The sequence below is a fragment of the Ambystoma mexicanum genome, chromosome 13 (genome assembly GCF_040938575.1).
Source record: "Ambystoma mexicanum isolate Mex_15411 chromosome 13, UKY_AmexF1_1, whole genome shotgun sequence".
Lineage (NCBI taxonomy): Eukaryota > Metazoa > Chordata > Amphibia > Caudata > Ambystomatidae > Ambystoma > Ambystoma mexicanum.
The window spans coordinates 97999467-98012317 of NC_090938.1; the positions used below are offsets into that span (position 1 = coordinate 97999467).

At 44.3% G+C, this 12851-nt stretch overlaps 1 protein-coding gene across 3 annotated transcripts in view; it reads right to left on the reverse strand.

The window, feature by feature from the left end:
- PHTF1 (putative homeodomain transcription factor 1) overlaps nucleotides 1-12851 on the reverse strand; it is a 596971-nt gene that overhangs the window by 363034 nt on the left and 221086 nt on the right. For 2 of the 3 annotated variants that reach the window (XM_069633361.1, XM_069633362.1), the window contains exons 8-10: nucleotides 11213-11327; nucleotides 5131-5307; nucleotides 4949-5038 (exon numbers count right to left, since the gene is read on the reverse strand). In XM_069633361.1, coding sequence (XP_069489462.1) covers nucleotides 4949-5038; nucleotides 5131-5307; nucleotides 11213-11327 — 382 coding nt within the window. The remainder of the gene's footprint in view (nucleotides 1-4948; nucleotides 5039-5130; nucleotides 5308-11212; nucleotides 11328-12851) is intronic. The other variant, XM_069633363.1, reaches the window with a different exon arrangement.

Genomic DNA, 12851 nt, shown 5'->3' on the forward strand with positions numbered 1-12851 from the left:
TTTGGTTCAGGACGGGTTTTGGATTGTGGGTAACCCCTCATTGTCAAAGGCTGTGGCAATTGCAAAGAGGGTTGAACACACGCACCTTTGTTTGAAGGACATTAAGGATAAGAAAATGGAAGTTATACAAGCTCAAACTGTTAAGAGTCAAACCAAGCCAGCTCAAGAGTCTGGAGAACATTCCACCGTGAATGTCCTGAGGAATAGATCAAGAAGAGGCTGATGAAGCGAGTGGAAGGCTTTATAAGTCAAAAGATCAGGATCATAGAGAATACAAAAGGGGCATGAAGAAAACTTGGTTTAAAAATGAGAGCAGAGATAAAGAGTGTGGCAAAGCAGGAGATTATGCCAATTCAAAGAACTGTCCGGCCATTAATCAGATGTGTGCAATTTGTAGAATCAGAAGGCATTTTGTAGTGGTCTGTAGGAGTAAGAAAAAAGGTGTTGGTTGTGCAGAAGGACACGGATTCTGAAGAGGAATGTGTAGCAGTGGTTTGTGAACCAGCTAGTGGAGAATTAAAAATGCTGCAGATGTGACATTTTAATAGAGAATTGGAAGCTATCAGTCATGGTGGATAGCTGCTCCCCATACACCATAATTACAGTCAAGACATGGGGGAAATTAAGATACGAAGGGTTGACAGCAAAGGTTCATCCACCGGACATTAGGAACCCTAGAGGGTTCCAAGATTCACATCACGGGCTGGTTCAAAAGTATTGTACAGTTCAAAGGTTGTCAAGCAGAAATCAAAGTTTGTTGCAAGGGAGGGTGTGAATGTTCTTGGCTGGAGAGATCAAGCTGCAATGAAGAAAAGATTGGATCTGTGCAAAAAAGAGCTGGTGTTGGTGAAGAGCAACAGCCCATGTATGGAAAAGAGTTTGGAAAATGAACCTGGTGATGTGTTTCAGCAAGAGTTAGGGTTGTTGAATTATGCTTCCAAGATAATTTTGAAACCTGGAGCAAATTCAGTTGTGCATACCAAGGCCAGACCGATTCCGTTACCCTTGGTGGAAGAGGTACAACAAGAACTGAATAGACTTGAGAAGGAAGAAGTCATAGAAAAGATTGAATCATCTCAATGGGTGAGCCCCATTGTTGCTGTAAAGGGAAACTGAGAATTTGTGAAGATCTCAGAGATTTAAATAAGAATATATTGGTGGACAAGTATCAGTTACCTATAATATCGGATGTTGAACTGCATTGAAGTAACTGACATATTTACCGCTCTAGATTTGTCAAATGCATAACATAAGATCAGTCTCACCGAAGATTGCAGAGATTTAACTGCCTTCATTATACAGTTTGGCTTGTAACACTATAACATGCCGTTCAATTTAGCTTCTGATCTTCTGATGCTCCGGTATTACAAAGGGTCATGACTTAAGTACTGAAAGGAGTAAAGGGGACATTCGTTTATCAGGATGATATAATTGTGTTTGGAAAAGGGGTGTGTGAGCATGACAAAAGGTTGCAGAAAGTGCTGTTGACATTGAAAGAGAAGGGTTTGAAAATGGAAAAGAGTACGTTTAAGGAGCTTGAAGTGGAGTACTTGGGCCATGTGGTCAGTGGGAAGGGTTATATTCCCAAGGTTGATGCCATGAGGGCCATCAAAAATGCACCAGATCCCACAAGTAAAGAGGAGCTTCGATCATTTTTGGGAGTTTGTGAATTTTATAACAAGTTTGTGCAGAATTTTGCAAGCCCAACAGAACCTATGAGGAAGTTGCTCAAAAAAGAGGTTAGATTTTATTGGGATGCAGAGTGCATAAGGAATAGTTTGTGTCAATGAATCCTGGAGGGTGTGTTTGGAAACCAAAGCAAACTTACTGTTGATGCTAGTGGGGTTAGATTGGCAGCGGTATTATCCCAAGTGGTGGAGAACGGGTGTGAAAGAATCATCCGCCTTGCCTCTAGGGCAGTGACTGAAATAGAGAGTAGATACTCAGTAATTGAGAGGGAATTGTTAGTTTATTGGCCAAACACAAGCTATTTCAGGAAATATTTGTAGGGGGGAATATGTTTATGGTCTGTACTGATCATAAACCCTTGGTAGAGGTTTTGTCCGTGCGTAGTATGTGCAGAGCAACACCCAGACTTGCTAGGTTAAGTTTAAGGTTACAAGATTATAGTTTTAGAAGCCAAGTATGTGCCTGGGAAGAACAATATAGCTGCCGATTTTCTTTCAAGATTGCCTCTTAGTGTTAAGGAAGTTGAGCAGGTTGAAGTGGAGACTGTTGCAGTAGTTTTGAAGGCGTTTCCTAGGGAAACATGGATTCGTGAGATACAGGAGGATGAGGTTTTGTGCAAGGTCATAGATTATACGGTGAAAGGTTGGCCTAGAAAGAGATTGGTAGATGAGAGATGTCTTCCATTTTGGGAGGTTAAGGATGAATGTTCTATTGAGGATGAGTTGTTGCTGAGGGGAGACCAGTTGATACCGCCCCAGAGTCATAGGGAAGGGTTGATCGTGAGGGCACATCCGGGGCATCCAGGATCTACCGGCACCAAACGGAGGGTTAGGTCTAAATATTGGTGGCCTGGTGTAGATCTTAAGTTGGAAAGGTTGAGATGTTGGCCTTCCATGAATTCGGACAAAGGTTGTAAGGTGGAGACAGCTGAACCCATTGTTATGCGTAAGCCAGAACAACCATGGGAACAAATTGGAATTGACATTGTGAGTCCATATGGTAGTTTGGGCAAGGGAAATCGGTTTTTAATTGTTATGGTGGATTATTGTTCGAGGTGGCTCGAGATTAAAATGGTGCGTGATGTAAGGACTAATGAGGTCATCAGGTGTATGCAACATGTTAGAAGGGAAGGTTATCCCAAGGTGATCATTAGTGACAATGGTGTGCAGTTTAGGAGTAATGAGATGAAGTATGCCAAGTCGGTTGGTATGGAGTGGAGATTTTCAGCTAATTATCATCCACAAACCAATGGGTTAGTGGAAAGGTGACATGGGGCGGTTGTAGAAGCTGTTGAACAAGCAATTAGAAACAATATGTCTGTTGAAAATGCTTTAGAGGAAAGGTTGTGGAGTTGTAGGACATCTGTTAGAGCCAATTTGGTGAAGTCTCTGTTTGAGTTGATGAGAGGCAGAGAGCCCAACACAGTGTTAGATCCTGTATGGGTAAATCAGAGGAAACTAATGGTCGAGTGTGGTAAGAGATTGGAGTATATGAGGTCTACCCATCCGTTGTAAGTATGGGTGGCACCTGGTGATTTTGTAAGGATAAAGAAGGGAAGAGGGGTGAGAAAGGTGTCGAAGTACACCAAGCCTGCTAGAGTTAGAGGTTTTCAAAAATGCTGTTATGATTCAAGATCCACTTTGTTTCAGGAGGATAGCTCAGGGGCAACAAGCTCGCCTTGGAAGCAAGACAACTCGGAACACAGGTTCGATCCACGGGTCCGCGCTTAGAAACCTCTCGGTATTAAGCATGTTATAAATACCCGATATCATATCAAGATGGATCCATATGGAATTTGGATCGAGTTAGTAGATAGAGTTGGCAAGGAGTGAGCATGGGTGTTAGGATTGGGAGGAAAGAGAGCGCAATGGTAATGAGTTGTTTGATGGGGATGTTATGGAAGAGGGCGTGACGAGATGAGAGAATTGTAATAATTCTATTGAACAAGAAGGTACAACACTACCAGTGAGATGGTGTCTTGGGAGGAAGAATCAGGAGACCACTGGTGGTCAAGAGACTATTTCATGAAGTAATGTTGAAGAATTGACTCAATAAATTAAGAATTAGTTACACATTTTATTGAATTGTTTATATTTTTTGTCTTAAAAGCTTTGTTGTTTGTTATTTTTAGGTTGGGTGTGGTGTAGTGTCCTTTAACAATTACATGCGCTCCGCTCTGGTGTTTTTGTGTTAGAATGTAGAGTGCGCACCACAAGAAATGCTGGTGAGTGACATGATGGAACGAGTGTAGAGTGGGCTCGTGAGTGTGACAGTTAATGGTGGATGGAGGAGGGAGCGCAGGGTCGTTGGCTAGAAGATTAAAGGAGCATAAATCATACCACTGGCTCTGTGTGCATTTCAAGACACATATACAACAGGGTGCTTGACCCCAGGTGGTACAAGCGGAAAGCACAGCAAGTGATCCGTTTTGGTGAGGAAGAGAGTAAGTTGCCAGCAGGTTGGTGGCCTTCGGGTCTTCTGGAGCAAAGCCACGAATGGTTTTTCAGATAAGGCAGAGGAATTTCAATTGTAACCCTTCTTTATGGGCAGCGGGTGGAGAGACTTGAGGCCCAGCTGCATCTGGCACCGTAGGCACAATCAGATGGTGGTGGTTCTTGTAGCATTGTTTAAGATGATTTGGGGGTTCATGAAGTGATGAGGAAGGGAATCAATCCGGCAAAAAGTGCATATGAGGGTGTTCTTTAAAGCCATACAGAGAACAAAGAATTTATTTGACGAATGTGTGAGGATTACAATGGATGAGATGTCGGCGAGGTTTTAATGAATGGTGATTCCTAGGTGTTGGATGTCAGCCGGAGGAGCAAGAGAGTCGCTTGGATGACTCCTTATGCCAAGTTATAGTCTGGGGTGGTCCGGGATCGTTGGCATGGATGAGGATTTCACATTTCTATGTCTTTTCTATTTATTTTAATTACATTTTTGTCCAGGGCTGGTCCAGCCCAGGGAGTTTATGAGCACCTTGCAGAGTTCAAAAGAGAGGTGGTGAAGGAGAAGTTACAATATGTTGAGGACAGGATAGGAAGATCAGGATAGACCGAGGAAGGCAGGTGCGGTGGTCTGGCTGGATTAGGTATGGGGAAAGAGGTATGTAATAGTTTAATTGCAAGACCAACATGTTTTGGTAAAGTGTTGGCCAGCCAATGGTACACATGCACAAGCCACTTGTCATCAGTTCTAAAGCAGTGAGTGTAGAAACAGATATACAAGCTATAAATGCTTTGAGACCATTACACGTTACCTGACTAATGGGTGTGGACTCTTGTTCCGAGTCTACGAGACTGTCTGAATCTTGAACAAGGTGAGCACATGTTGGATTTCTTTGTTTTGGCTGGCATAAAAAGACACAATGAAAGGGAGACAGTAAACATTGCACTGCAAGGCTATCATCTGAGTGACAGTATCATTCATCCACGGGCTAACCTGCTGGCTTTGGCACGGTTGAGTTGCCGCCGGCTTCCTCTTCTTGACAACGCAGCCATTATCACTGGAAGCACCCTCCACACTCCTGCGCAGCAGCACCATCTGTGCCTTGGCTTCCATATCCTCTTCACTGGACAGGTCGTCGGACATCCCATTACCTGGTCGCTTGGAGCCCGCCTGGTAAAATCGGTTCAATGGACAGACATTATCAAGGTCAGCCGCTGTAAAAACGACATGCACAAAAGAGCAATTGCACAGAAAATAAGAACTTTTCAATTTTAATACTACCACCACGTGCACCTTGTACAGGGCTTTAAGTGGGGCCAGGCTACAGCCCAGGCTGTTTCTAAATAACGCCCTTGAGCCAGGGGCTCTCTGAACTGACCTCCCTCACCAGATTTATTTAAAAATATATGAGAGGCAATACTGCTCTGCCAGTAGATGGCACCTTCAGTAATGTTTATAATGACATCAGTTAAAAAATATTTTTCAAACAGGAAAGGGAAATTCTAAGCGAATACATTGTATTAAAGTATTATCATTAGAATGCCTTTAATTAGCATGTACGAATAATGCATTTCTTTCAGAAGAACTGTGGTATTGCATGGTGTACTGGCCCCTTTTGACTTGATGTTCCATTTCATATTTTAATATATTTATTTACGTCAAAATGTGTACACAGATTAACCATATTTAAATACATCTTTTAAACCAGAATGTTTGCCCTTTCGTTGCACATATACGAACTCGATTGCTTCGGTTAGGTCACTCCGTTAATTACACAGGCCACACCCCATTTAAAGCTTCATTAGCTACTTGGGTTTGGAGGATGCACGAGACCCTTTTTAGGGCTTGCCTCCAAATATTGCATCACAACGCATTAGAGCCCCCCCCCCCTTAATTTCGCATCCCACTTAAAGCACTGCCCTTCATACTCAGCCCAAGTGGCCTGTTGTCAAACAAAAACTTAACAACATGATTTTTTTTAACACATGAAGGAAAGTGCTACGTTTAAAGTAATGCTAAAAGAAATGTGTTCCCTTTGTGGCTTTAGGGCGAGCCTCTTGTGACACGTCGATGGGATCGTTAAAGAACTTTGATTAAAGACTGGCATGTCACATAATTCATAAACAATCCTGGCCACTTTACTCTTTCCTCGTTCCACTTTCCTGAACTTTCAATGCGCCACTCTCCGGGTTTTCCCTTTCACCCCACCACTCTCCAGGTTTTATCGTCTGCCTCCTCTTCACTCCTGCTCAGCCAACAGTTCTCCATACTGAACCAACTCTACACACTTGAACCCCAGCACTCAAACTTGATCAATGAACATAGACTCCATTCATCATTTGCACATGAGGGTTGATTCATGAGGGAACTGGGGCGTAGAATAAAGGGGGCACTCCCCCCCCCATCTGCATCACTGTGCCCCCAGTTCCCACCTTGCAAGTCTCTAGGGGTAGTATGGGCTAGTTCCAGGCACACAGGATTGGCGCCATTTGTTCCATGTATACCTAAGTGCAGTGCACCTTGTCGACATCATGGTTGCGTTGGTTGACATCACGCACAGCCCTACACCTGTGTGGGTCCTTCAATGACACCCTTACTGCAAAAACATGTTTCACATTCCTACCTTTATTCAGGAGGTGGAAACGTGAAAATGAAATGCTCGGATGAATGCTGCCAGGGATCTAAAAATAAATAAATATAAGGCAGCATGCAACATTACCTGGCACCCAGTGCCCGACAGTGGAATCCCGGAGTAGAGCGGCCTCATTTGCAAGCATTTGCCCTTCGCAATCATGGGTGCACTTCCCTTCCCTTGCTCCATGCCAGCTGTATGCAGGTCCATGGGCATGTGGCCAGCATATGGGAAAAGCAAGCAGAGGAGTAGCATGAGCCTCTGAATTTGTGACAATGTTTGATTAAGCCAAATCAATAATTGCACATTTGTTTTGTGCTTTTTAGTTTATTAAAACTTCTAGCAACAACAAGTGGTTTGCAGTCTCGTCCTTGGGACTCCGTCAGTCTTCGCTCCGATGTACGAGTTGTTATTGTGCGATGGTTTTATTTTGGATCCCAGACATTCCTTTAAAAACGTAATTGTTGCAATTACTAGTGAGGACTTTCCTCCCCCCCCCCCACCCCTCGCACTCAACAGTGGTTTCCATCAGTCCTCAGCAGAAAGGGTCCGCTCATTTTCCAGGAAAGGTGTAAAGAATCGTGTCCTGATTTCCATCAGTGCGGTGCATGTCATGGGGATATGTTGCAGGTCTTCGAGATCCCTCGCTGTTACAGAATCTGCAGGAGTATCTCGCGGCCCCTCTATTTCTTACAGCAGGACCTCTTGCGTCATGTTCACGAACTGTGTGTCCTATACTCGGGGTCCAGGAATGTTTCCTAGGGCTCGGAGTTCCAGTGCCAGATTTTGGTGTAGTTTGTATTGGTTTGCCTCTCCGCACGTTAGTATCCAATCGTTTTCCCGCAGTTCTTTGTGTGCCTCGTTTTGGTTTCTAGGTAGGTCCTCTAACTGTGGCATTTGCCTGGTCCCGCAGGTCGCTGCAGGCTATTGCCCATTTTTGTACTGCTTTTTCTGGTCCCTTCTCAAACTCTGATTTTATTAATGCCAAGATAGGTTCTTCGTCGTTTTTCATGCATTTGCTGTAGAGAGATAATGTCTTCCGGATTACCGTTGCTTTTGGGGAAGTCCGACCTAGTTCCTTTTTGATTACCTGGATTGGGATTGATTTTGGAAGGCTTAATACTTTCGTTCAAAGCATCCCTTCCAGGTACTGCCACTGTTTCTTCGGTAGATGCATCGGCCCATCTGCGCCGTGTGATAATATAGCCGCCACTTTCCCTTTGTAGAACTCTTAACAGTGGGAGTAGGGAACACCAACATGATCTCTGTTTTAGCACCAGTACTTGGTTCGCCAACTTCTTTGTTTTAGATCTCAGGGCAAGAATGTTCTGTTTCAACTTGGCATTTGCCGACAATCGTCCCCGGGTATTTAAATTGTGTTAGTTCATATTCTTGAATAATACCCGTTTGACTGTCGCTATGTTAAAGGTTTTTGTGGAGACATTTGTGGTGCGCAGCCAGGATGCACCACCAGGATGGGCTGTAGGCGTTGTGTTCTAGACACGCAGCAGTGTAGTTGATTTGGGAGGGGGTAAATGGTGCTGTGAGCGCCACTATTTATAGCCTCGTGGAAGTATGGGTGGCGTGGAATGGCCCAGATTCGAGGGAAAGGCAGGATCCTGAATAGGAAATCGGAGATTACAAAGGCTTGGAGCGCAAAGTTAAGCCTTTGATTTTTTTCATTCAGAAAATGTGAATTTGAATAATAATTTGACACATTTGGCAGGTTCACAACCGATCTGCAAGCACCCTGCACTTCACAAGTTCCAATACCAGCAAGGCCGACTACCTTCATCCCTTCAAAGGCGATAATGGACCATGGTTACATTGGGTAAGAGGTGGGTTCAGCAGTCATTATGCCATCACCCCAGACATTTAGCAAATCAGATCATCTTCCTGGAGGAAAACATGTTCACGTACACATTAAATTGGCTTTTCTGCCTGGGCAACACATATCCAGAACTTTAAAGCCATGGATGAGCACGTGCACACATGTCATCAATCAGCCGAGACACGCCCTCCGCCCTAGGCTAACGTGGGACACTTAACCTGGATGTACTGGGGTTTCAAGCTCGACTTGAAATGAGCCATTCCACCCCTCAGGGGATCTGCAATGCACGGAGTGAAAACATCACGACTGATCAATAGCCAAGCACATTGATGTTAGCTGCACCTTGCCCTCTAGCTTCTGAGTCCATTTAGTGATGGACTTTCCTTCAACGCCCTGATGAATAGTCTCCAATGCCTACAGCAACAGTGGATAGGAAGTCTTCCGATTGACAGCGGTGAACTTTGTTATTGAACAACCGAGTAACTTCTAGGAGTTCATAACCTCCAACTGTTCCTTTCCACACTGCACGATGGAAAATGGACATACACATTGCAGACACTACTTGTTGCAAGATTACAATTTTATAACTTTTTCCACTCTCCCGTTAGTGCTTAGCTGGAGCAGGTCTCGGAGGGCTGGCATGCGTTTGGGAAAAGGGTGAAGGCCTTTGGACTAATCCCAAAGGACGTACAGACTAACTCAGAGTACTGGGCTACCGTTAAAAAATGCCAGCCCAAACGCTGCATACCCACACCTTGTACAGCACTTCGCTGTACAATAAGACCTCCGTAATCACGTTCCTTTTGGGCACTTTTGACAATGTATGGGTTCAAGGCATTTGTTCAAAGAAACAATTTACATCAATATTTCGGCATTGCCTTTATGCAGAGTTTCAAGGAATTGCTTCCAAGCGACCACATGTGCTGAATGTTTGGCGCAGCACTTCTGCATGGGTTCTCCTTCCAAGGGACCAGTTCTGCCGAATGTTTGGCCTAGTACTTCTGCACCGTTTCCCCTTCCAAGGGACCACTTCTGCCGAATGTTTGGCCTAGTACTTCTGCACCGTTTCCCGTTCCAAGGGACCACTTCTGCCGAATGTTTGGCCTAGTACTTCTGCACGGGTTCCCCTTCCAAGGGACCACTTCTGCCGAATGTTTGGCCTAGTACTTCTGCACGGGTTCCCCTTCCAAGGGACCACTTCTGCTGAATGTTTGGCCTAGCACTTCTGCACGGGTTCCCCTTCCAAGGGACCACTTCTGCCGAATGTTTGGCCTAGCACTTCTGCACGTGTTCCCCTTCCAAGGGACCACTTCTGCCGAATGTTTGGCCTAGCACTTCTGCATGGCTTCCCCTTCCAAGGGACCACTTCTGCCGAATGTTTGGCCTAGCACTTCTGCATGGGCTCTCCTTCCAAGGGACCCCACGTGCCGAATGTTTGGCCTAGTACTTCTGCATGGGTTCCCCTTCCAAGGCACCCCAAATGCTGAATGTTTGGACTAGTACTTCCGCATGGGTTCAAGGATATGCCTCCAAGGGACCACATATGCTGAATGTTTTGCCTAGCACTTCTGCATGGGTTCAAGGCTATGCCTCCAGGGGACCACATATGCTGAATGTTTGGCCTAGCACTTCTGCATGGGTTCAAGGCAATGCCTCGAAGGGACCACGTTTGCTGAATGTTTGGCCCAGCACTTCTGCTTGGGTTCAAGACAATGCTTCCAAAGGACCACATATGCTGAATGTTTTGCCCAGTACTTCTGTATGGGTTCAAGGCATCCCTTCCAAGTCACACATTTGTACATTATTTGATTCCATGCTTCTGGCAGTAATATCTGCTTGCGTTGCCAGATTTTCTTTCGCTGACCAGAAGTGGAATACAGGGTCCTAGCACAGGTTGAGCTTTTAAAGACTTAAGCAAGCATGTGATTTAATTCCCTATAGACAGCGAGGATGAAATCCAGAGTTGGATTCTTTCCATTTCATGGTACTATGCACATGTGCTTTATCTCAGTAAAGGGTCAAAATGTCTCAATGACAACAGTGAGCCTTGCTGTGTAATTCACAGGGTGTCACCAAATGTACCCAGAAGCGCTCAAGATGCAATAACCCAGTTTCTGTCATACACACTGTGGCATTCATTGCCTTGCACGCGCACACAGTTTCTCGCACGCGCACAAACGTGACTCGGACGCACAGATTCTGCACATCTGTCACACAAACCCTTCATCTACCTTTCTTAAGTTTAGGGGGGAAAAATTAACAGAATGAGAAATCCCCACAGGTAACTCTGCTGTGCCAAGCACACCAAAGAGTCCAAGACAGCCCTGTCATCCCATTCTGGCCACACTGCTACAAGCTCCCACAAACACCAACTAGAGACACAATTTAAGGTTTTGGGAACATTTTCATGACTCAGCACCTCCATGTGAATGCGTTACCACAGAAACACAAAACAGGAAATTGTTCAGCTGCCAAGGAACTCATTCATGCTCAATGGGCAGCTATCGGTGCCAAGAGGCCAATGCAACTCGAGAGCGCTTACAAATAACTTACTATGACATTAAACTAGTATTGTTGAAGAAATTGAGCAGCTCCAGGCAGCACCCCCCTACCTGGTCTTTTTCAGCTTCAGACAGAGGTTTTTTCTGGACCATTCCACAGTAGGTGGGTTTGTAGTCCTTGGGCTTACGATTAGAACAGTACCAGCCATTGACTGTGCCGTACGCCCTGTCAAGAGAATTTCCTTTCGTTAGCCAGGTTAATGAAAAATACACATGCCATCAAGAGAATGATGAAGCACTTTAAAGTTCAGCTAAATGCATACCAGTTACATCACTGGGAAGTACCAGAAGAGCTATGGAAACTACAGTTCTTTAGAACTACTAAATAAAGGTAGAAATGATTGAAATGTTCTGATTTGATGTTACGATTATTGAAACAGAAGCAAAATCTCTACAAACAGAAGAAATAAGCAAAGAATTAGGTTGGCACACTGGCAAAAGCACATATGGGAAAAAAGAAAGTTTATAAGGAAATACCTGCCAAAGTTATCCACCAATGGTTTTTCTTGTTCCAATTAATCAAAGATTAATCACAAGTTTACTTTTCAGGGATACATGTCAAAATTAATCTTGGCTAGATGTATACAAAATATATTTTGGTTCTCATGGAAGTTCTGTATTCCCTTTGCTCTATCTGCCAATCTTACGAGGTTAAAAACAAAAAAGGTTTAATACTCTGCGACTACCACTAGATGGCTTATTCATAGCATGTGACTCTAAGCAGATGCAAGTATCAGAAATAGGATTACAGTGAGTAATGTATTATACACATCTTATCGAGGTGATAGCTGAAAGGCGGTTCTGTAGGTCAAGTGTTTTAGGCAAGCTTTGAGTATAGGCTAGGGTTAGAAATGGGAGGGTATAATCGCTTCATTCCCTTCATGAACTTTCCACCAAGACACCTTGTTCTGCAAATTGGTGTATGCAGACAAGGCCACTGTGTGTACTTTGAAGGAGTTATATATAATACATACTCACCGTAATCGTATTTCTGATACTTGCATCTGCTTAGAGTCACATGCTATGAATAGGCCGACATCTAGTGGTAGCCGCGGAGTACTACACGATTTGCTTTCAAAACTCAAAAAGTGACGTCGACTGTGCATGTTAATACTTCCCCCTAATGTGACGTCTACTGTACTCACAGTCCTTCACGTGTAGAGATTGTTTTGTTTCTGACATGAGGTTGCATAAGTGTAGCGCGAGTACTGATGTAATAAAGCAGAAAATAGCAATAGAGCAAGAAACATCCATGCACCTTTGACTCCAGGAGGGGAGGAAGGTTGGGTGCAAGTGAATCTAAGCAGAGACAAGCATCAGAAATGCAAGTACGCCGAGTAATGTATGCCTTCTGAGATTTGTGCATCTGCTTAGATCACATGCTAGCAAGCATAATATGGAGAAGGAGGTGGGTTGTGAGAAGGTACAGTGGCAATTGGATGTTTTTAGCACCGCTTGTCCAACTTGTGAATCTGCTTTAGAGAGTATCAATTGAGGAATGCTTGGTAAAGGTATGAATAGAACTCAAAGTAGCGGCTTTGCAAATAGCGTCTAGGGGGAGGTTTGCAATAAATGCTAGAGTAGCTCCTGTACCTCCTGTAGAGTGAGCTCAAGGAGTAACCGGTAGGGTCTTTTCTGGATAGTGAATAGCACAGCTGTATGCATTGGACTATCCATCTGGAGATGACAT